Source organism: Harpegnathos saltator, unplaced genomic scaffold, assembly GCF_003227715.2.
Source record: "Harpegnathos saltator strain DR-91 unplaced genomic scaffold, Hsal_v8.6 scaffold557, whole genome shotgun sequence".
NCBI classification, from domain to species: domain Eukaryota; kingdom Metazoa; phylum Arthropoda; class Insecta; order Hymenoptera; family Formicidae; genus Harpegnathos; species Harpegnathos saltator.
This window is the reverse complement of record NW_020230379.1, coordinates 325,583-345,842: the sequence shown is the minus strand read 5'-3', so window position 1 is coordinate 345,842 and position 20,260 is coordinate 325,583. Positions and strand designations below refer to the sequence as shown.

General features: G+C 33.4%; 4 protein-coding genes, 1 long non-coding RNA gene and 1 pseudogene across 7 annotated transcripts; 3 read left to right on the top strand and 3 right to left on the bottom strand.

Annotated features, from left to right (window-relative positions):
- Positions 1–6,463: 6,463 nt before the first annotated feature.
- On the top strand, positions 6,464–8,967 carry LOC105186069 (uncharacterized). 3 transcript variants are annotated; one of them, XM_025303598.1, is made up of 5 exons: positions 6,464–6,761; positions 6,825–6,896; positions 7,235–7,276; positions 7,840–8,096; positions 8,206–8,291. In XM_025303598.1, exons 1-4 carry the CDS (start codon positions 6,662–6,664, stop codon positions 7,911–7,913), a joined length of 288 nt encoding a protein of 95 aa, XP_025159383.1. In that variant the 5' UTR covers positions 6,464–6,661; the 3' UTR covers positions 7,914–8,096; positions 8,206–8,291. The 3 variants fall into 3 exon arrangements, with proteins under 3 accessions (XP_025159383.1, XP_011144322.1, XP_025159382.1); XM_011146020.3 differs by lacking the exons at positions 6,464–6,761; positions 6,825–6,896 and adding an exon at positions 8,386–8,967 and having other exon boundaries at positions 7,246–7,276; positions 8,206–8,308; XM_025303597.1 differs by lacking the exons at positions 6,464–6,761; positions 6,825–6,896; positions 7,235–7,276 and adding an exon at positions 8,386–8,967 and having other exon boundaries at positions 7,663–8,096; positions 8,206–8,308.
- A 391-nt stretch (positions 8,968–9,358) lies between these two features.
- Positions 9,359–11,051, bottom strand: LOC105186068 (putative nuclease HARBI1). Its single transcript, XM_025303595.1, has 5 exons — positions 10,676–11,051; positions 10,416–10,572; positions 10,070–10,337; positions 9,652–9,699; positions 9,359–9,557 (listed from the first exon to the last, which is right to left on the bottom strand). Exons 2-5 carry the CDS (start codon positions 10,436–10,438, stop codon positions 9,537–9,539), a joined length of 360 nt encoding a protein of 119 aa, XP_025159380.1. The 5' UTR covers positions 10,439–10,572; positions 10,676–11,051; the 3' UTR covers positions 9,359–9,536.
- Positions 11,052–11,849: 798 nt separating this feature from the next.
- Positions 11,850–12,679, top strand: LOC112589620 (putative nuclease HARBI1). Its single transcript, XM_025303596.1, has 3 exons — positions 11,850–12,110; positions 12,482–12,529; positions 12,621–12,679. Exons 1-3 carry the CDS (start codon positions 11,973–11,975, stop codon positions 12,639–12,641), a joined length of 207 nt encoding a protein of 68 aa, XP_025159381.1. The 5' UTR covers positions 11,850–11,972; the 3' UTR covers positions 12,642–12,679.
- A 1,054-nt stretch (positions 12,680–13,733) lies between these two features.
- On the bottom strand, positions 13,734–13,949 carry LOC112589614 (uncharacterized). The gene is made up of 2 exons (XR_003113667.1): positions 13,870–13,949; positions 13,734–13,793 (listed from the first exon to the last, which is right to left on the bottom strand). It is a non-coding gene; the product is annotated as an uncharacterized LOC112589614 (long non-coding RNA).
- Positions 13,950–14,631: 682 nt separating this feature from the next.
- LOC105186070 (ceramide glucosyltransferase) lies at positions 14,632–17,073 on the bottom strand. The gene has a single exon (XM_011146022.3). The coding sequence runs from the start codon at positions 16,125–16,127 to the stop codon at positions 14,931–14,933; it is 1,197 nt and encodes a 398-aa protein (XP_011144324.1). The 5' UTR covers positions 16,128–17,073; the 3' UTR covers positions 14,632–14,930.
- A 1,736-nt stretch (positions 17,074–18,809) lies between these two features.
- Positions 18,810–19,953, top strand: LOC112589609 (uncharacterized; annotated as a pseudogene).
- Positions 19,954–20,260: the final 307 nt, after the last annotated feature.

Below are 20,260 nucleotides of genomic sequence, written 5' to 3'. Positions count from 1 at the left end.
ATTAGCCAATAGTATTATTCGGCCTTCTCAATCGCCGTATAATACTCCAATTTGGATTGTACCCAAAAAGGCAGATCAATTGGGCAATAAGCGATGGCGTATGGTATTGGATTTTCGTTTATTAAATGATAAAACTATTGGAGACGCTTATCCGTTACCTAATATAATGGACATCCTAGATCAACTCGGTGGAGCTCAATATTTTTCTGTATTTGATTTAGCTTCAGAATTCCATCAAATTGAAATGGATCCTCGCGATAGACATAAAACCGCGTTTACCACACCTTTTGGACATTATGAGTTTAATCGTATGCCTTTCGGTTTAAAAAATGCTCCTGCAACTTTTCAACGATTAATGGACATCGTTTTATCGGGAATACAAGGACAGGAAGCATTTGTTTACTTGGATGATATTGTAGTATACGCATCATCTCTAGAAGAACACAAACATAAATTCGAAAAATTAATGCAACGACTCAAAGAAGCTAATTTAAAATTACAACCCGATAAATGTCAATTTTTAAGCAGAGAAGTCAATTATTTAGGTCATGTGATTAGCAATGGAGGAGCGAAACCGGATCCTAAAAATCTAGAAGCTGTACACGAATTTCCAATACCAAAAACACCAAAAAAATATTAAACAATTTTTGGGATTAGCGGGATATTACAGGAGATTTATTCCTGAATTTTCTAAATTATTAAGACCTTTAACACAACTATTAAAAAAGGAAATACCTTTCCAATGGAGATTAGAACAGCAACAATCATTCATAATACTAAAGAACGAATTATGTAAGGAACCTGTGCTGCAGTACCCCGATTTCTCAAAATCACTTATTTTAACAACCGACGCATCCGGTTATGCCATAGGCGGAATTCTATCTGAAGGAGTTATTAATAAGGATCGACCTATAGCTTACGCATCTCGTACCTTGAGTGAGAATGAAATAAAATATGATAGCTTCCTTATGAAAAGGAAGCTTTAGCAATAATATATTGTGTTAAGCATTTTAGACTGTATTTATACGGAAGAAAATTTACTCTAGTAACAGATCATAAACCTCTAATGTGGTTTAAGAACGCTCAGGATGCGAACATGCGAATACTTCGATGGAGATTGAAATTATCTGAGTATAATTATGATGTAGTTTATAAGGCCGGGAAAACTAATGTAAATGCGGATGCATTGTCACGGAATTCTATTGACTCACCTTCAAAGGACTGCAAGATGATAAATACAAGAAGCAAATTAAATCCAAATGATCCAAAGGATGCAGAAATTATCCAACGCCTTCTTGAAGAAGACAGCGACACTGAAGAATCACACGAAGAAGACGCTCACGAAGGACATTTCACAAATGATCACCCACATATCGAGGAATCAACCGAGGAGAACGTTCGCGACACGCATCCTTCCGACGACTGCGCACTGACTGAGGACTCTTTCGAGAATATTTCGCCACTGACTGACGGAGAAACAATGGAATCACCAAAAACACAAACAGTGGAGGCCTTGGTCCATATGCCTGGACCTACGAACACTGAATGCAGGGATTCTGCACAGAGACCTACCGAAGCCTCTCGGGCTATTATGACCCGAAGTCGAACGAAACAGCTGACCCAAACAGCCGAACCATATGAAGAGATCGTAAAACCGAAGAAACGAAACCTACCGCCGAAACCGCTACCTGAGGACATGGACGAAAAAGACAATGACTGCGAACCACTTGCAACAATTAATACGAAATCACAAAGCAAAGAAAGCAATTTGATAGACTCCAGAGATTTACATTTCCTACACAAAGATAATTTGCTATATTTTACAGATATTTCAGAGAATCCTGTCGATGATGGAGGAAATAAATTATTCGAAAGACAAGAAATGCCGAAAGTTACAAATCTATCAATAAGCATCGCAAAATTTATAAAAAGAAACAAGAGGTATCACATTATACTACCGATTAGTGAAGATCAGAAGAAAGGCCCAACTATGATATTAAAAAATATAACACACGCAATAATCAATTTGCGACAGACTGCTGAGAGCATGAATCTCGCAAGTATAAGTATAGCCAAGAGCGAATATATTCTCAATGTACCATGGAACGATATCAAAACTAAATTTCAGACAGGATTCTTGGATTCAGCCATACGAATAATTATTTGCAATTATTTGCAAATTTGCTTGATCAAATATCCACCAGGAGATATACGCGAAGCAATACTTCAGGAAATGCATTGCACTCCAGTAGGAGGTCACAGAAGAGTAACTAAAACATACAACAGAATTCGTCAGAATTATTATTGGGAAAATCTGAAATCAGACGTCCGACGTCATATTCGACAATGTCTGCAATGTCAGTTAAAGAAATTGGTCCGAGTAAAAACTAAACAACCTATGGTAATAACGGATACTCCAGGATGGACATTCGATAAAATTTCCATGGATATAGTAGGACCACTGCCACGTACTAAAAATGGTAATGAGTATATCCTCACAATGCAAGATCAACTAAGTAAATTCAGCTTAGCCGTGTCATTACCGGATCAAACTGATGCAACAATAGCCGATAAATTTGTGAAGAGATTTATCGCTATTTTTGGACCACCTAAAGCTGTGCTCGCCGACCAAGGAAGAAATTTCATCAGCGATCTAATAAGGAAAGTAGCAAAATACTACAGAATACGAAGGTTTCGTACAACTGCCTTCCATCCACAATCAAATGGTTCCTTGGAAAGATCTCATCACGCACTAGGAGAATATTTGAAACAATACGCAACCAATGAAAAGGAATGGGATGAATGGGTAGACTTAGCGATACAAAATTACAATATTTGCATACATGAAGGCACTAAACACACACCATACGAATTAGTTTTCGGTAGACCCGCGAGAATATCGTCAAACGAACCATTACTCGAAGACGATAAAATAAAAACATATGATGATTACTTGATACAACTATTTACTCGATTACATAAAATGCAATTACAAGCAAATGACAATTTGACTGACGCTAAAGTATTGGGTGAGTGCAAAAGTTCGTGCGGAGTTTCAATAGATGGAGTTATAAGCGTCGTAAAGTGTTGTCATTAATACTTCCATCTACATATTATATAACGTTGGAAAGGTGACGTCTTCAGCTGTTATTAAAAAAAAAATCATTTGTTTTCATGCAAACTGCTTCGAGAAATATCACTTTAAAAATGAGTATCGATAAGGTGCATTTACGGCATGTTATGCTTTACGAGTTTCGGAAGGGAATAAACGTTGCCGCAGCCGTAAAAAACATTTAGGATGTTTATCAGGATGAAGCACCAGCTAAACGAACTGTGGAAAAATGGTTTGCTAAATTTCGGCGCGGAGAATTTAACCTTGAAGACGAGCCACGCTCTGGTCGACCTTCTGACATTGATGACGATGTTTTGCGTACTTTAGTGCTCAATAATCCGCGAATTTCAACAGAAGAAGTTGCTACAGCACTAAACGTTGACCGATCAACCGCTTTTCGGCGTTTAAAAAAGATGGGATTCGATTTGAAGCTCGATATATGGGTGCCCCATTTGCTGACCGAGAAGAACAAAATCAAGCGAATTTCTGCAGCCGTTTCTTTACTCGGGCGGCTCAATAACGAGTCGTTTTTAGATCGACTATAAATATAGATCGACTAAATATATTACGCCAACAAGGCGGAATATCTCTTCTTGTGAAATTGTATTCGCGTAATCCGCCTTAACGCTTGATGCATCTTTCTTTATTTATAATAAAAGTTAGACGGCCTGATTGCAAAATCTGGCTTTGTGAGGATCTTGGGAATAGTTTTAGAGATATGCTATAACAATATGTTAATGACATTACATCAGTGAAGGAATATATATCATTTTGTACAATGCTATCATACGTGATCCGCTCCGACGCTTCATACATCTTTATTTATTTATGATGCATTTTTCACGGCCTGACTGCAAAATCTGATTCTGTAGGTTTCTCGGGGATAGCTCAAAGGAGATGCTATATAACAATTTGGCGGTGAAGCATATCGTCAACGAAGTGAAATTTTGCATCTCCTACAATGATTTTTCGATTGATTCGCTCCAACGCCTGGTACGACGGGCACTTATATATTATAAATTTTTGACGATCGGATTGCAAAATCTGGCTTTGTACAGATCTCGGGAATAGTACGAAGAAGATGCTGCAACAATTTGGTAATAATACCGTCAAAGAGAGTATTGTCAAAGAGACGAAATATTGCATCTCGTAAAATGATATTTCGAGTGATTCGCAGCGACGCTTGGTACAGCGGACGCTTTATTAATGTATGATAAATTTTTGACGGTCGGATTGTAAGATCTGGCTCTGTAGGGTTCTCAGGGATAGTTCAAGGAAGATACCATAATAATTTGGTGGTTATACGTCTTGTCAACGAGGCAATATATTTGTTCTTTTAAAATTGTATTCCGCCTGATTCGCTGCGATATTTGGTACAGCTGACGCTTTAATTATATATAATAAATTGTTGACGGCCTGTTTGTAAAATCTAACTCCATAGAGATCTCGGGAATAGTTGTAGGAAGATGCTAAAACAAGTTCATGGTCATATATTACGTCAACAAGGCAAAATATTGCTTCTTGTAAAATGGTATTCCACCTGAATCGTTGCAACTCCTGGTACGGCTGATGCTTAATTTATATATATTATAAATTTTGGACGGCCGGATTGCATAATCTAGCTGTGTAAGGTCCTCAGGGATAGTTCAAGAAAGATACTATAACAGTTTAGCAATTATACGTATCGTTAACGAGGCGGAATATCTCTTCTTGTGAAATTGTATTCGCGTGATCCGCCTTAACGCTTGATGCATCTTTATTTATTTATGATAAAAGTTAGACGGCCTGATTGCGAAATCTGGCTTTGTAGAGACCTCGGAAATAGATCGAGAAATATGTTGTAACAATTTGGTGGTAATATATGAGTGCAACGAGGCAAAATATCTTTTCTTGTAACATGGTATTTCGCGGGACTCGCTGCGATGTTTCGTACGACGCTCGCTTTATTAAAATATTATAAATTTTTGTCTGCTGGATTGCAAAATCTGGCTCTGTACGGACTTCGATAGTTCGATAGTCAAATAGTTCAAGGAATATTCCATATAAATTTGTCGGTTACATATATCGCCAACGAGACGGGTCTCTTCTTGTAAAATGGTATTGTACGTGATCCGCTCCGACGCTTCATACATCTTTATTTATTTATGATACATTTTTCACGGTCTGACTGCAAAATCTGGCTCTGTAGGTTTCTCAGGGTTAGTTCAAAGAAGATGCTATAACAATTCGACGGTTAAATATATCGCCAACGAGGTGAAATTTTGCATCTCTTACAATCATTTCGCGACTGATTCGCTCCAACGCCTGATACGACGGATGGCTTTATTTATATATTATAAATTTTTTACGACCGGATTGCAAAATCTGGCTTTGTATCGATCTCGGAAATAATCTCGAAGAAGATGCTGCAACAATTTGATAATAATACGTATTGTCAAAGAGACGAAATATTGCATCTCGTAAAATGATATTTCGAGTGACTCGCAGCGATGCTTGATACGGCGGATGCTTTATTAATGTATGATAAATTTTTGACGGCCGGATTGCAAAATTTGGCTCTGTAGGGACCTCGATAATAGTTCAAGGAATATTCCATATCAATTTGGTGGGTACATATATCGTCACCGTGGCAAAATATCTTATGTTTTAAAGTGGAAGCTGGAAGATATTCATACACATACACACGGCAATACTTATGCACTGCTCATATATACGCTAATCCTAATGCATTGTTCGCGCGAACGCAAGGCAGGAAGGTTAGGTCATATAGACTGCACCATAGTGCAGCTAGGCTACACTTTTTCTTTTTTTTTTGTTCAGGGGAAATCCATCATAGATACCTCCGCCCCCTTGGGGAGGGGCGGGGGTTATGTCGGACTCTTACCGACTAAAACCCCTGCGTGATGTCTACCTGTCGGACCGTGAGGAGGGCAGTTAGGGGAACTGCTCCCGCATTCTCTCCCCAACAGCTAGGCTACACTTTCCGTGTATTTTCCGTGTAGCATATTTTGCCACGCAGACATCATATTTGCTTATCAGACTTACATAGGCATCTTCCTTATATTAATATCTAGGTCGGTACAGAGCGCGATTTTGCATTTAGGTTCTTGAAAATTTGTAATAAATGAAAATATAGGCTCGTGCTGCACCGCGGAATGAACGTTCATTCAAAATTTTTATTCGATTTTTATTTAGACCTTTTTTCCAAAAAAGCGCTTTGTACGAGCATGCGGACGTTTCTCCTGATTATAAATATCATATATTATGATTCTCTTCGTATTTTGTTCATAATTTGCAATATAATTTTGCCTAGTTCGCGGGTCTCCGCAAGAGGTCTCTAGTGTGGCTCCTGCAGACCCTTAAGACGGTCTCGACTGAGGCTGCGTTCCGATATTCACTGCCAGTACTGGCAGCACTGCGAATGCCGTTCCGATATTCGCGACAGTAAACTTTCAAAGCATTTTCGTGTCCATATGACGTAATAGATTTTGTCGTCACTTCCTGCTTTCGTTACTGCGGCTCGCGAGGTAAGGCATTCGCAGTAGAAAAATGGCGGCACCTATAGAAGAAGTGTGTCTGATCGATGCGGAAGATAACAAAGAATATAAAATAATATTAAGTAGCGGAGATGCAGAAAAAGCACGAAGAAGTAAGTATACAATTTATATTGTCAACATTTTTATAAATATTAATATTATTTTTACTTTTATAGATATGAATTTTGCAACGTTGTTGTTGGCAAAAGCCAAAGAACAATATATGTTACCACAAGCAACTAGTGAACGTAAATATAATGAATTTAAAAATATTAAGTAAATAATGAGTGCTTTCCATGTAGCGTTCCATAAATCGATCAAGCATCATGCTATCTTTGTCACTCACTGATGTGAGGCAAGAACAGAATAATGCTTGTGTCAACTTGTGTCATGAAATGGAAAGTACCCAGCAAACACAATATTACATGTAACGTGCATGTTTATTATAATTTCCTATTCAACAATATAACTGTTATATAACAGTAATATTGTGGAGTAGGAAATTACAATTAACATGCACGTTACATGTAATATTGTATTTGCTGGGTATCCATTATTAATTTGTAAAATATTTTTTCTGTTCTAGCAAGTTGTAGTACATTTACAAATATTATTGGATGTATGGAAGGTAATGTAATAATTTTAACTGTATACTTGCTTTCGTAAAATGGTTTAAACATATAATTATTTTTTAAAAGAGGGTAAGGAAATTGAAGAATTCTAGCAACTGTTTACAGGTTTGTAAGTGACAAGTAGCCTGTTCTTTTTAGCTGCTAAACTGCAATAAGCGATAGTAAGAAAAATATAAGCCTGTTCGTTTTCGCTGCATTACTGAATTAGCGCAATAAATTAGAGTGAGAAAATCTGTATTAATCTCACTTTAACTTATTGCACCGGTTCAGTAGTGCAGCGAAAACGAACAGATCTTATGTCTGACTTTAACTTATTGCACTTGTGCAGCAATACAACTAAAGAACAAACTAAAGATTATGTGTAATTGTATAAACTTGTGAACAGTTGCTGACTTTTTTCAGTTATTGTCTTTTATTTCGAACATGTTGGACAAATGACTAAATCATTTTGTAAATAAATATACAAAGGTGTATCTAATATAATAAGTGTCTACTGCATATTAGATGTATCCAATTTGCATCAAATATTGAAATAATAGTATTTCTTTAATCATTATAGGTACATATATTTGGACTACACCAGAAACTCTATTATTATTAAACATATATGGTGAATATAAGGATGAATATTAGAATGGAAAAGGAACAGTTAAACAATACTGGGATAAAGTTGCAAAAGCTATGCAAGACAAAGGATATGATGTAACGGGCATGAAATGTTCAATAAAGTTTCAGGCCTTAAAACGAACATATAAATCAATTATGGATCATAATAATAAAAGTGGGAATAATCGCAAAGAATGGGAATATCTAAAAGTATAAGATTTTTTAAGTTTATTCTTACATAAAGATATATATATATGTTATATGTTTATTAATGTTAATACATCGACATTTAATTATAAAGATCATGTTTTTGCCTCAGATTATGAATGAATTGTTTGCGGATAAACCTTGGATCAAACCTTTGGCTGTGGCAGGGTCAAATGTGGATGAAGATGAGAAAGAGAATACACCACAGGAAAAATGTAAGGTAAAACATGCCTTCTGTGTCCTACATAAGTAAAATGAATTGTAAAAGTGTGTTCGACATTTATAATTTTAGGTATTAAAAAGAGAAAGTTGAATATACTTATACAAGACTATATATCATATAACAAGGAAGAACAAAAGAAACGAAGAAAGTTTAGAGAAAAAAAATATGAAGAGAAACAAATTGCATTTAAGCGATTACAAGATTTAATGCAAAGATTGATAGAAAAAGAAAAGAGTAAGAAAAAAGTAAAGTAGATTGAGTGAGAAAGAAAAACGGATAAAGGATATAATGCTTATTTTGTTCATTACAAAGTTTTGAGTTTAAGTTCAGAGCTTTTTTTATTTTTGAGTGAGAAAGAAAAACGGATAAAAGAGAGAATGTTTGTTTTATAAAGTTTAGAATTTTAGTTCAGAATTTTTTTATTTTTGAGTGAAGAAGAAAAACGGATAAAGGATAGAATATTTATTTTGTTCATTACAAAGTTTAAAGTTTAAGTACAGAGTTTTTATATTATATTTCTTTGGCAATATCATATACTGAAATGTGATAAAAATTTTATTTTGTTTTTATTAACTGTTTATCAACAAAAATTAGTACAGTTCAATGACTAGGTTTATTATCTATGACAGTATAAGAAAAGACTGAATATATATTAACTATATATTAATATAAACCTAAATTAAAACTTACTTTTAATAATATTTTGTCCTTGTTAAAATATAATATATAGTTATATAAAATAAAAAGAATCGAGATATGTGACATAGTAATATTTATTTCTGTATTTAAAATATACTAATATAAAAGTATAAAGTAAACATCTTTTCTTTCTTTCACATCGTTTAAACATTTTGTAAATAGTACATAATTGCATTTCTTTTCTGTATACCTTCTCTGTGTGCAGCATTGTCTTCTAATATTTGTTAATCAGCTAATATATGCTTCTTGCATGATATTAGGCTGATTAACAATAATAGGAATATCTATTATATCATTATTCAATAAGCAAATATTGTGCACAATGCAACAAGCAATTATATATTTGGGAATTAAATCCGTTCTTTGCATTGGAAGTGTGTCTAATATACTTCTAAAACGACTTTTTAGGAGACCTAATGATCGCTCCACGATCATTCTAGCAGAAGAGAGACGAACATTAAAATATTTTTGTCTTTCTGATAGATGACCATTATCCTTAAATGGTACCATCACATATTTTGTTAATCGATATGCTGCATCACCTAGGATATGGCAATCATGAGGAAAATTCGCATCCGTACACATATTTTCGAATTTAGATAATTTAAAAACACGCATGTCGTGCACGGAACCAACCTGTCCTGCATAACAATGTATAAATTGTAATTGTGGATTACAAATTACCTAAAACATTATAATTTTTCAATGTTGACATCATACATTAATAATGATATAAATGAAACATTTGCTATTAATAAGTACATGATTTGTGTATGTGTGTGCCCGCATACTAAAAGGTTGACTGTAATTTTTGGAATGAGTTTGTAAGCTCTATCTTGTCCAATAGGAGTATTATACCATGAAAAAACGAATTCTTCCATTAAATAGAAGGAGAGTTCCCAAATTCATTACAAAAATTACAGATAACTTTCTAGTCCACGATAGTACAATATATTTCACACTTTTAACATCATCCAGTAAAAAACAAACATGTCTACAGTATTAAAAACATTTATCATATATTAATATTAAAATATTAATAACATTAACTTACTTGTAGTTGAATCGAATGAAACCCTTTTCTGTTTATGTATGATTCACTATGTTCTTGTGGAGCAGTAATTTTTACATGTGTTCCGTCTACTGCCCCAATAACATTTGGAAAACCATATTGCTGTTCCATGGTATCCATGCTTTGTTGTGCTTCTTCTATAGTTGGCCATTTAATAAAACTTGTAATTTTTTTATACAGTACATGTACAACTTTTTGCACACTTCGCCATGCTGTAGCTTTACCAACATTAAATCTATCTGAAACACATCTGAACAAAAAATTTATTACATATACCTATTTTATACAAATCCAAAGTTATAATTCAATTTACTTATATGCTTCTTACCTATAGGAATTTGGTGTAGCCATAATCCAAATAGCTATGAGTAGTTGTTTTTCAGGCGATATTGGTTGCTTGCCATATCTATTACTCTGTTTCCAGAGGCTTGGTTCCAAGAGGTCTTAATAGTTCTAATAATATTTGAAACGTACTCCGTTTCATCCTAAAATAAAGAATAGCTATTATAAAAAGATAAAAGTTAATTTATTCAATATGGCATTTATGTATGTAAACTGTCAAAATTTTATCTGCATATTTTTTCTTACCGAAAATGCATTTTGAATTCTTCATCGGTGTACAAGGGTACAATGTTTTCAACATAATTCTGGTAATGTTTATGCGATATTGTATTCGTCTTTTGCACAATTAATAATAAGAGCAATTCATGTTCCTCATCTGATGTTTCACTGTCTGATTCATCTGATGATTCCATTAAATATTTCGCGAACTCACAAATCATTTCAAGTTTTTTATCCATTTTGACAATTTCGTTTATATTGATAGGTTAATATTTTAAATCAATCGCAGTACTGCGGACATCGTTCCGTTATTGCAGTACTATAACGTAAAGAAGTAACATCAGTAATAATGGAACGATCTTTGTAGCTTTACCGAGTGATGTCACATTGTCAGTACTTACTTACTTACAGTGAATATCGGAACGCAGCCTTAAGATCACTTGATCAAGACCCTCTTATCAGGCTGCGTTCCGATATTCACTGTAAGTACTGACAATGTGACATCACTCGGTAAAGCTACAAAGATCGTTCCATTATTACTGATGTTGCTTCTTTACGTTATAGTACTGCAATAACGGAACGATGTCCGCAGTACTGCGATTGATTTAAAATATTAACCTATCAATATAAACGAAATTGTCAAAATGGATAAAAAACTTGAAATGATTTGTGAGTTCGCGAAATATTTAATGGAATCATCAGATGAATCAGACAGTGAAACATCAGATGAGGAACATGAATTGCTCTTATTATTAATTGTGCAAAAGACGAATACAATATCGCATAAACATTACCAGAATTATGTTGAAAACATTGTACCCTTGTACACCGATGAAGAATTCAAAATGCATTTTCGGTAAGAAAAAATATGCAGATAAAATTTTGACAGTTTACATACATAAATGCCATATTGAATAAATTAACTTTTATCTTTTTATAATAGCTATTCTTTATTTTAGGATGAAACGGAGTACGTTTCAAATATTATTAGAACTATTAAGACCTCTTGGAACCAAGCCTCTGGAAACAGAGTAATAGATATGGCAAGCAACCAATATCGCCTGAAAAACAACTACTCATAGCTATTTGGATTATGGCTACACCAAATTCCTATAGGTAAGAAGCATATAAGTAAATTGAATTATAACTTTGGATTTGTATAAAATAGGTATATGTAATAAATTTTTTGTTCAGATGTGTTTTCAGATAGATTTAATGTTGGTAAAGCTACAGCATGGCGAAGTGTGCAAAAAGTTGTACATGTACTGTATAAAAAATTACAAGTTTTATTAAATGGCCAACTATAGAAGAAGCACAACAAAGCATGGATACCATGGAACAGCAATATGGTTTTCCAAATGTTATTGGGGCAGTAGACGGAACACATGTAAAAATTACTGCTCCACAAGAACATAGTAAATCATACATAAACAGAAAAGGGTTTCATTCGATTCAACTACAAGTAAGTTAATGTTATTAATATTTTAATATTAATATATGATAAAATGTTTTTAATACTGTAGACATGTTTGTTTTTTACTGGATGATGTTAAAAGTGGTGAAATATATTGTACTATCGTGGACTAGAAAGTTATCTGTAATTTTTGTAATGAATTTGGGAACTCTCCTTCTATTTAATGGAAGAATTCGTTTTTTCATGGTATAATACTCCTATTGGACAAGATAGAGCTTACAAACTCATTCCAAAAATTACAGTCAACCTTTAGTATGCGGGCACACACATACACAAATCATGTACTTATTAATAGCAAATGTTTCATTTATATCATTATTAATGTATGATGTCAACATTGAAAAATTATAATGTTTTAGGTAATTTGTAATCCACAATTACAATTTATACATTGTTATGCAGGACAGGTTGTTCCGTGCACGACATGCGTTTTTAAATTATCTAAATTCGAAAATATGTGTACGGATGCGAATTTTCCTCATGATTGCCATATCCTAGGTGATGCAGCATATCGATTAACAAAATATGTGATGGTACCATTTAAGGATAATGGTCATTCTATCAGAAGACAAAAATATTTTAATGTTCGTCTCTCTTCTGCTAGCAATGATCGTGGAGCGATCATTAGGTCTCCTAAAAGGTCGTTTAGAATATATTAGACCACACTTCCAATGCAAAGAACGGATTTAATTCCCAAATATATAATTGCTTGTTGCATTGTGCACAATATTTGCTTATTGAATAATGATATAATAGATATTCCTATTATTGTTAATCAGCCTAATATCATGCAAGAAGCATGATATTAGGCTGATTAACAAATATTAGAAGACAATGCTGCACACAGAGAAGGTATACAGAAAAGAAATGCAATTATGTACTATTTACAAAATGTTTAAACGATGTGAAAGAAAGAAAAGATGTTTACTTTATACTTTTATATTAGTATATTTTAAATACAGAAATAAATATTACTATGTCACATATCTCGATTCTTTTTATTTTATATAACTATATATTATATTTTAACAAGGACAAAATATTATTAAAAGTAAGTTTTAATTTAGGTTTATATTAATATATAGTTAATATATATTCAGTCTTTTCTTATACTGTCATAGATAATAAACCTAGTCATTGAACTGTACTAATTTTTGTTGATAAACAGTTAATAAAAACAAAATAAAATTTTTATCACATTTCAGTATATGATATTGCCAAAGAAATATAATATAAAAACTCTGTACTTAAACTTTAAAACTTTGTAATGAACAAAATAAATATTCTATCCTTTATCCGTTTTTCTTCTTCACTCAAAAATAAAAAAATTCTGAACTAAAATTCTAAACTTTATAAAACAAACATTCTCTCTTTTATCCGTTTTTCTTTCTCACTCAAAAAATAAAAAAAGCTCTGAACTTAAACTCAAAACTTTGTAATGAACAAAATAAGCATTATATCCTTTATCCGTTTTTCTTTCTCACTCAATCTACTTTACTTTTTTCTTACTCTTTTCTTTTTCTATCAATCTTTGCATTAAATCTTGTAATCGCTTAAATGCAATTTGTTTCTCTTCATATTTTTTTCTCTAAACTTTCTTCGTTTCTTTTGTTCTTCCTTGTTATATGATATAGTCTTGTATAAGTATATTCAACTTTCTCTTTTTAATACCTAAAATTATAAATGTCGAACACACTTTACAATTCATTTTACTTATGTAGGACACAGAAGGCATGTTTTACCTTACATTTTTCCTGTGGTGTATTCTCTTTCTCATCTTCATCCACATTTGATCCTGCCACAGCCAAAGGTTTGATCAAGGTTTATCCGCAAACAATTCATTCATAATCTGAGGCAAAAACATGATCTTTATAATTAAATGTCGATGTNGTCTCTGATAGATTTTTTTTTATAAAGATATCTGCAAGCTCTTATATATCAAACAATAATTAATAATGTTCAATAACAATAATTAAAAAATTTTCAAGAAAAAAATACCGCTTATGCAACTTTGGATCCAAATAGTATAATAATATAATATGCATAATTTGTTAGAAAGAACAGGATTTTTTTTCAGAAAGATACAAGCAATTTTAACATTTATTTTCATAAATTAGAGTTTTCTTTTATTATTCTTATATTTTTATTAATAAAAGTGACATTTCTAATAGTGCATTGAATTTGTTTCAAAATCCTGTACAATATTATATAAAAAAATTGCATGGTGCCATTTAAAAAATCTGAGGTAACTTTGATTTTTATAAAGAAAATTCTTTTTTCAAAAATGTTTATCGCAAGTTGTAGTCTGTATGAAGCAGATAAATGTTCACTTTTATCTTTTCTTTTAATCATTAGAAGTGTCTAAAAAATCATACGCACTATTATATCCTATATATGTTTCAAATTTCAACCTGATTCTATATAATACAAATTGTATTACAATATAGAACATAGTATTTTTTAAACCTGCGAAATGTAATATTAAATTAAAATATTGTATTTAATTAGGTCAATAAAGTGGCAAGTTAAGATTTTATCAGAATTCATTAAAAACAAAACAAAATATATCTTATTGATATTATTCTTCTTGAGATTAGTTTTCAAAAATCTTATTATTTTAAACCAAGGTTATAATTTTGAAATACTAAAGAATATGAGAGATAAATCTACATATAAGATAATTAAACACCTTGTATAATTACACATACTGATAAATAAATTGATTAAGAAAAAGACCATTGTGTCCTTATGTTCTTTTTATCTCTAATTACATAAACGAACGCACGCACGCAAACATACGCTTAATTCTTAATATTTAATTTTTGCTTTAACCTCTTCCGCAATGCCACCCCACTTGAGCTTGTAAACGCGCGATCGCCATTGTATAAGAGGATCCAAGACAGCCTGAAAAAAAAGATACGGTCTCGTGGTCTCGCTGAGTAACCAACCACACACGAATTCAAGTTTGTTGAATGGTAGCGGACCGTTCTGTACAACACACAGTAACGTCCAGTCGAACATAAACCACAAAAGTATGTGTACTAAATAGAAAACTAGAGAATCCCACTCGAATAACACACTAGCTGCCCAAGAAGCACAACCACCCAGGACAAAACACTCGCTCAGTGGCTCTAAAACAATCGTCGTAGGTAACATTGCCACTCTCAGCTTGGCCCATCGTCGTAATCTTGCTCGAAAAGTATCTAACTCGCAGTGACCGCTATTCTGAAGCGCCGGTTGTGAGGACACGGTGATGCGCCAGCCACGATCAGTCAACGATTTAGCGTAAAAAAAGTCTTCCGCAAGATAAATACCAAACACTTTTAAACCTCCGACCTCGTCTAAAGTGGATTTCCTTAATAAAGCCGACATTCCTGTATGGCAGTTTATCCTAAGTAAATCTGCTGCCAGATACATTCGCGATTGCACAGTACCGAAAAATATCTTTTCATAAGCAGCAGCAAAACCTTCTCGATCACAGGTGAATGGCATCTGGTGAACCAAAGCTACTTTATCCGTCATATAATTCACCATATCCAATAGAGTGTCTTCCTTCATGCGTATACCACTGTCACTGATCAGCACAAGTTCGTACTTGGCAGCCTCATAAGCTGGCTGCATGTTGTTGATCTTTGGATTTACTCCTACGTTACAACCACCGACAAAGAGACTGGTTTCGATTTCCGGATATTTTTCAATCAGTTTGCGTACCAGCATCAACACAGGATCAGAATCGTCCTCTACACAAAATAGAAGCTCATATCGAGGATATTCCATTGTGAAGAAGGTTTCGAGATTGCCAAAGAGGTTCGGATCAACACCCATCAATGGTTTTATTACAGAAACACCTGGTAAAGGCGTTTCGTAACTCGGTACTTGGTTTACTTTACGATGTAATTTCCAACGACCTGCAATCAACGCCAACATATGCACTACCCACATGCCCGACCAGAATATCATAAAGAATATCGCGAACCCATACAAAGTATATAGCATGGAGTTCATTTTCCAGAGCGAAGGCTTGTTAGGCCACCGCGATTTAATATGCCGGCTCCGAACCGGCGACGGCACCCTTTTTACCCTTCCCTCGCTTCCTTTCCGGTCGCGTTCTACCGCGATCCACTGCTATTCTTCGCAAACGAGTATCTTTGTATAGAGTCAACAGCATAACAGAAACCTTCGTGGTATGTTCGACGCGGACCTTACGTCGAGTGTTGCATATTACTGCCATTATTAGCCATTGCTGTTCTCATCGTTTCCTTGGTCGATCACGGCTTGCGGCGGCGGCGGCGGCGGCGACGACGACGACGACGGCGACGACGATAACGTGTTTGCCCCTTGCAATGCATTCACGCCTTTGACTGTCCCTAACGAGCCAGCCGTTTAATGTTATATCCGATGTGTGCGTGCCGCTTTTTATTGTCTACCGCAATTCTAACGATGATAATTTTCATTCACGTCAACTATGCAATTCAGCCTTGTGGCAGACTGATGATAACCACGAAGCTCCATTTGTTTCTTCTTGCACCAAGATTCCACCTTCTGTCGAATAAACGAGATGCGAATGCGTAATTCGAATATAATATGACGCATCGCTATCACCGATCCACTCGACCTTACACTCGATAATATTTAACGTCAACGTGTCAGCATAATCATCGAATACACAGAATTCTTTACTGCCTACTGCGAATATTGATAGCATTGACACTTTTCTATTGACACATGCGTCAACGGCAAGCTGCGTTATTGTGTCTTCAACAGTCAGTTCTTGTTAGAATATTCGAGTCGAATTTTTTTATCGGTTTTTCAAATGACCATATTGTATCGCGGTAACCGAAATTTGTTTTGGAACAAACTAAAAGTTCAGCTCACTAATCCGAAACAACTTAATATCTCAACAGCGTCGATACTGGCCGCCATGACGCGTGCACTTATCACATCCCATCGACTCGCATCCTTCTCTCTAAAGGCTCGTCTACAATAGCTGTAATACCTCGTTTACAATAGAAGTCGTAGAGTCGTAGAGTCGTAAGTCGTAGAAATTGACCAATCATAGTCCGGTAAGAGAAAAATAATCGACCGCGATTGGTCAATTTGTACGACTTATGACTCTATGACTTCTGTTGTAGACGAGGTATAAGGGCCAGAGCACAGACTTCTGCATAACGCATAATACACAACACATAAGAGAATCAACCAATCAGAGTTCTTCATTTCTGTCATGAGGAAGGAAATCAAGAAAACTAATTGGTTTATTCTCTTATGTGTTATGTATTATGTATTATGCAAAAGCCTGTGCTCTTGCCCTAAGGCTGATATTACGGCTGCGTTCCGATATTCACTGCCAGTACTGGCAGCACTGCGAATGCCGTTCCGATATTCGCGACAGTAAACTTTCAAAGCATTTTCGTGTCCATATGACGTAATAGATTTTGTCGTCACTTCCTGCTTTCGTTACTGCGGCTCGCGAGGTAAGGCATTCGCAGTAGAAAAATGGCGGCACCTATAGAAGAAGTGTGTCTGATCGATGCGGAAGATAACAAAGAATATAAAATAATATTAAGTAGCGGAGATGCAGAAAAAGCACGAAGAAGTAAGTATACAATTTATATTGTCAACATTTTATAAATATTAATATTATTTTTACTTTTATAGATATGAATTTTGCAACGTTGTTGTTGGCAAAAGCCAAAGAACAATATATGTTACCACAAGCAACTAGTGAACGTAAATATAATGAATTTAAAAATATTAAGTAAATAATGAGTGCTTTCCATGTAGCGTTCCATAAATCGATCAAGCATCATGCTATCTTTGTCACTCACTGATGTGAGGCAAGAACAGAATAATGCTTGTGTCAACTTGTGTCATGAAATGGAAAGTACCCAGCAAACACAATATTACATGTAACGTGCATGTTTATTATAATTTCCTATTCAACAATATAACTGTTATATAACAGTAATATTGTGGAGTAGGAAATTACAATTAACATGCACGTTACATGTAATATTGTATTTGCTGGGTATCCATTATTAATTTGTAAAATATTTTTTCTGTTCTAGCAAGTTGTAGTACATTTACAAATATTATTGGATGTATGGAAGGTAATGTAATAATTTTAACTGTATACTTGCTTTCGTAAAATGGTTTAAGCATATAATTATTTTTTAAAAGAGGGTAAGGAAATTGAAGAATTCTAGCAACTGTTTACAGGTTTGTAAGTGACAAGTAGCCTGTTCTTTTTAGCTGCTAAACTGCAATAAGCGATAGTAAGAAAAATATAAGCCTGTTCGTTTTCGCTGCATTACTGAATTAGCGCAATAAATTAGAGTGAGAAAATCTGTATTAATCTCACTTTAACTTATTGCACCGGTTCAGTAGTGCAGCGAAAACGAACAGATCTTATGTCTGACTTTAACTTATTGCACTTGTGCAGCAATACAACTAAAGAACAAACTAAAGATTATGTGTAATTGTGTAAACTTGTGAACAGTTGCTGACTTTTTTCAGTTATTGTCTTTTATTTCGAACATGTTGGACAAATGACTAAATTGTAAATATTTTGTAAATACATATACAAAAGTGTATCTAATATAATAAGTGTCTACTGCATATTAGATGTATCCAATTTGCATCAAATATTGAAATAATAGTATTTCTTTAATCATTATAGGTACATATTTGGACTACACCAGAAACTCTATTATTATTAAACATATATGGTGAATATAAGGATGAATATTAGAATGGAAAAGGAACAGTTAAATAATACTGGGATAAAGTTGCAAAAGCTATGCAAGACAAAGGATATGATGTAACGGGCATGAAATGTTCAATAAAGTTTCAGGCCTTAAAACGAACATATAAATCAATTATGGATCATAATAAAAAAGTGGGAATAATCGCAAAGAATGGGAATATCTAAAAGTATAAGATTTTTTAAGTTTATTCTTACATAAAGATATATATATATGTTATATGTTTATTAATGTTAATACATCGACATTTAATTATAAAGATCATGTTTTTGCCTCAGATTATGAATGAATTGTTTGCGGATAAACCTTGGATCAAACCTTTGGCTGTGGCAGGATCAAATGTGGATGAAGATGAGAAAGAGAATACACCACAGGAAAAATGTAAGGTAAAACATGCCTTCTGTGTCCTACATAAGTAAAATGAATTGTAAAAGTGTGTTCGACATTTATAATTTTAGGTATTAAAAAGAGAAAGTTGAATATACTTATACAAGACTATATATCATATAACAAGGAAGAACAAAAGAAACGAAGAAAGTTTAGAGAAAAAAAATATGAAGAGAAACAAATTGCATTTAAGCGATTACAAGATTTAATGCAAAGATTGATAGAAAAAGAAAAGAGTAAGAAAAAAGTAAAGTAGATTGAGTGAGAAAGAAAAACGGATAAAGGATATAATGCTTATTTTGTTCATTACAAAGTTTTGAGTTTAAGTTCAGAGCTTTTTTTATTTTTGAGTGAGAAAGAAAAACGGATAAAAGAGAGAATGTTTGTTTTATAAAGTTTAGAATTTTAGTTCAGAATTTTTTTATTTTTGAGTGAAGAAGAAAAACGGATAAAGGATAGAATATTTATTTTGTTCATTACAAAGTTTAAAGTTTAAGTACAGAGTTTTTATATTATATTTCTTTGGCAATATCATATACTGAAATGTGGTAAAAATTTTATTTTGTTTTTATTAACTGTTTATCAACAAAAATTAGTACAGTTCAATGACTAGGTTTATTATCTATGACAGTATAAGAAAAGACTGAATATATATTAACTATATATTAATGTAAACCTAAATTAAAACTTACTTTTAATAATATTTTGACCTTGTTAAAATATAATATATAGTTATATAAAATAAAAAGAATCGAGATATGTGATATAGTAATATTTATTTCTGTATTTAAAATATACTAATATAAAAGTATAAAGTAAACATCTTTTCTTTCTTTCACATCGTTTAAACATTTTGTAAATAGTACATAATTGCATTTCTTTTCTGTATACCTTCTCTGTGTGCAGCATTGTCTTCTAATATTTGTGCTTCTTGCATGATATTAGGCTGATTAACAATAATAGGAATATCTATTATATCATTATTCA

What these genes read in the sequence shown, in the direction of transcription:
- LOC105186069 (XM_011146020.3), top strand. Translation starts at nt 7,962, where the DNA reads ATGCAAGACAAAGGATATGATGTAACGGGCATGAAATGTTCAATAAAG. An exon ending in AAGAATGGGAATATCTAAAA is followed by an intron (nt 8,097 to 8,205) that starts GTATAAGATTTT and finishes TTTTTGCCTCAG; the next exon opens with ATTATGAATGAATTGTTTGC. An exon ending in GAATACACCACAGGAAAAAT is followed by an intron (nt 8,309 to 8,385) that starts GTAAGGTAAAAC and finishes TTATAATTTTAG; the next exon opens with GTATTAAAAAGAGAAAGTTG.
- LOC105186068 (XM_025303595.1), bottom strand. Translation starts at nt 10,438, where the DNA reads ATGGCTACACCAAATTCCTATAG. An exon ending in GCTACACCAAATTCCTATAG is followed by an intron (nt 10,338 to 10,415) that starts GTAAGAAGCATA and finishes TTTTTTGTTCAG; the next exon opens with ATGTGTTTCAGATAGATTTA. An exon ending in TTCATTCGATTCAACTACAA is followed by an intron (nt 9,700 to 10,069) that starts GTAAGTTAATGT and finishes ATAATGTTTTAG; the next exon opens with GTAATTTGTAATCCACAATT.
- LOC112589620 (XM_025303596.1), top strand. Translation starts at nt 11,973, where the DNA reads ATGGATACCATGGAACAGCAATATGGTTTTCCAAATGTTATTGGGGCA. An exon ending in TTCATTCGATTCAACTACAA is followed by an intron (nt 12,111 to 12,481) that starts GTAAGTTAATGT and finishes ATAATGTTTTAG; the next exon opens with GTAATTTGTAATCCACAATT. An exon ending in TACATTGTTATGCAGGACAG is followed by an intron (nt 12,530 to 12,620) that starts GTTGTTCCGTGC and finishes GCCATATCCTAG; the next exon opens with GTGATGCAGCATATCGATTA.
- LOC105186070 (XM_011146022.3), bottom strand. Translation starts at nt 16,127, where the DNA reads ATGAACTCCATGCTATATACTTTGTATGGGTTCGCGATATTCTTTATG.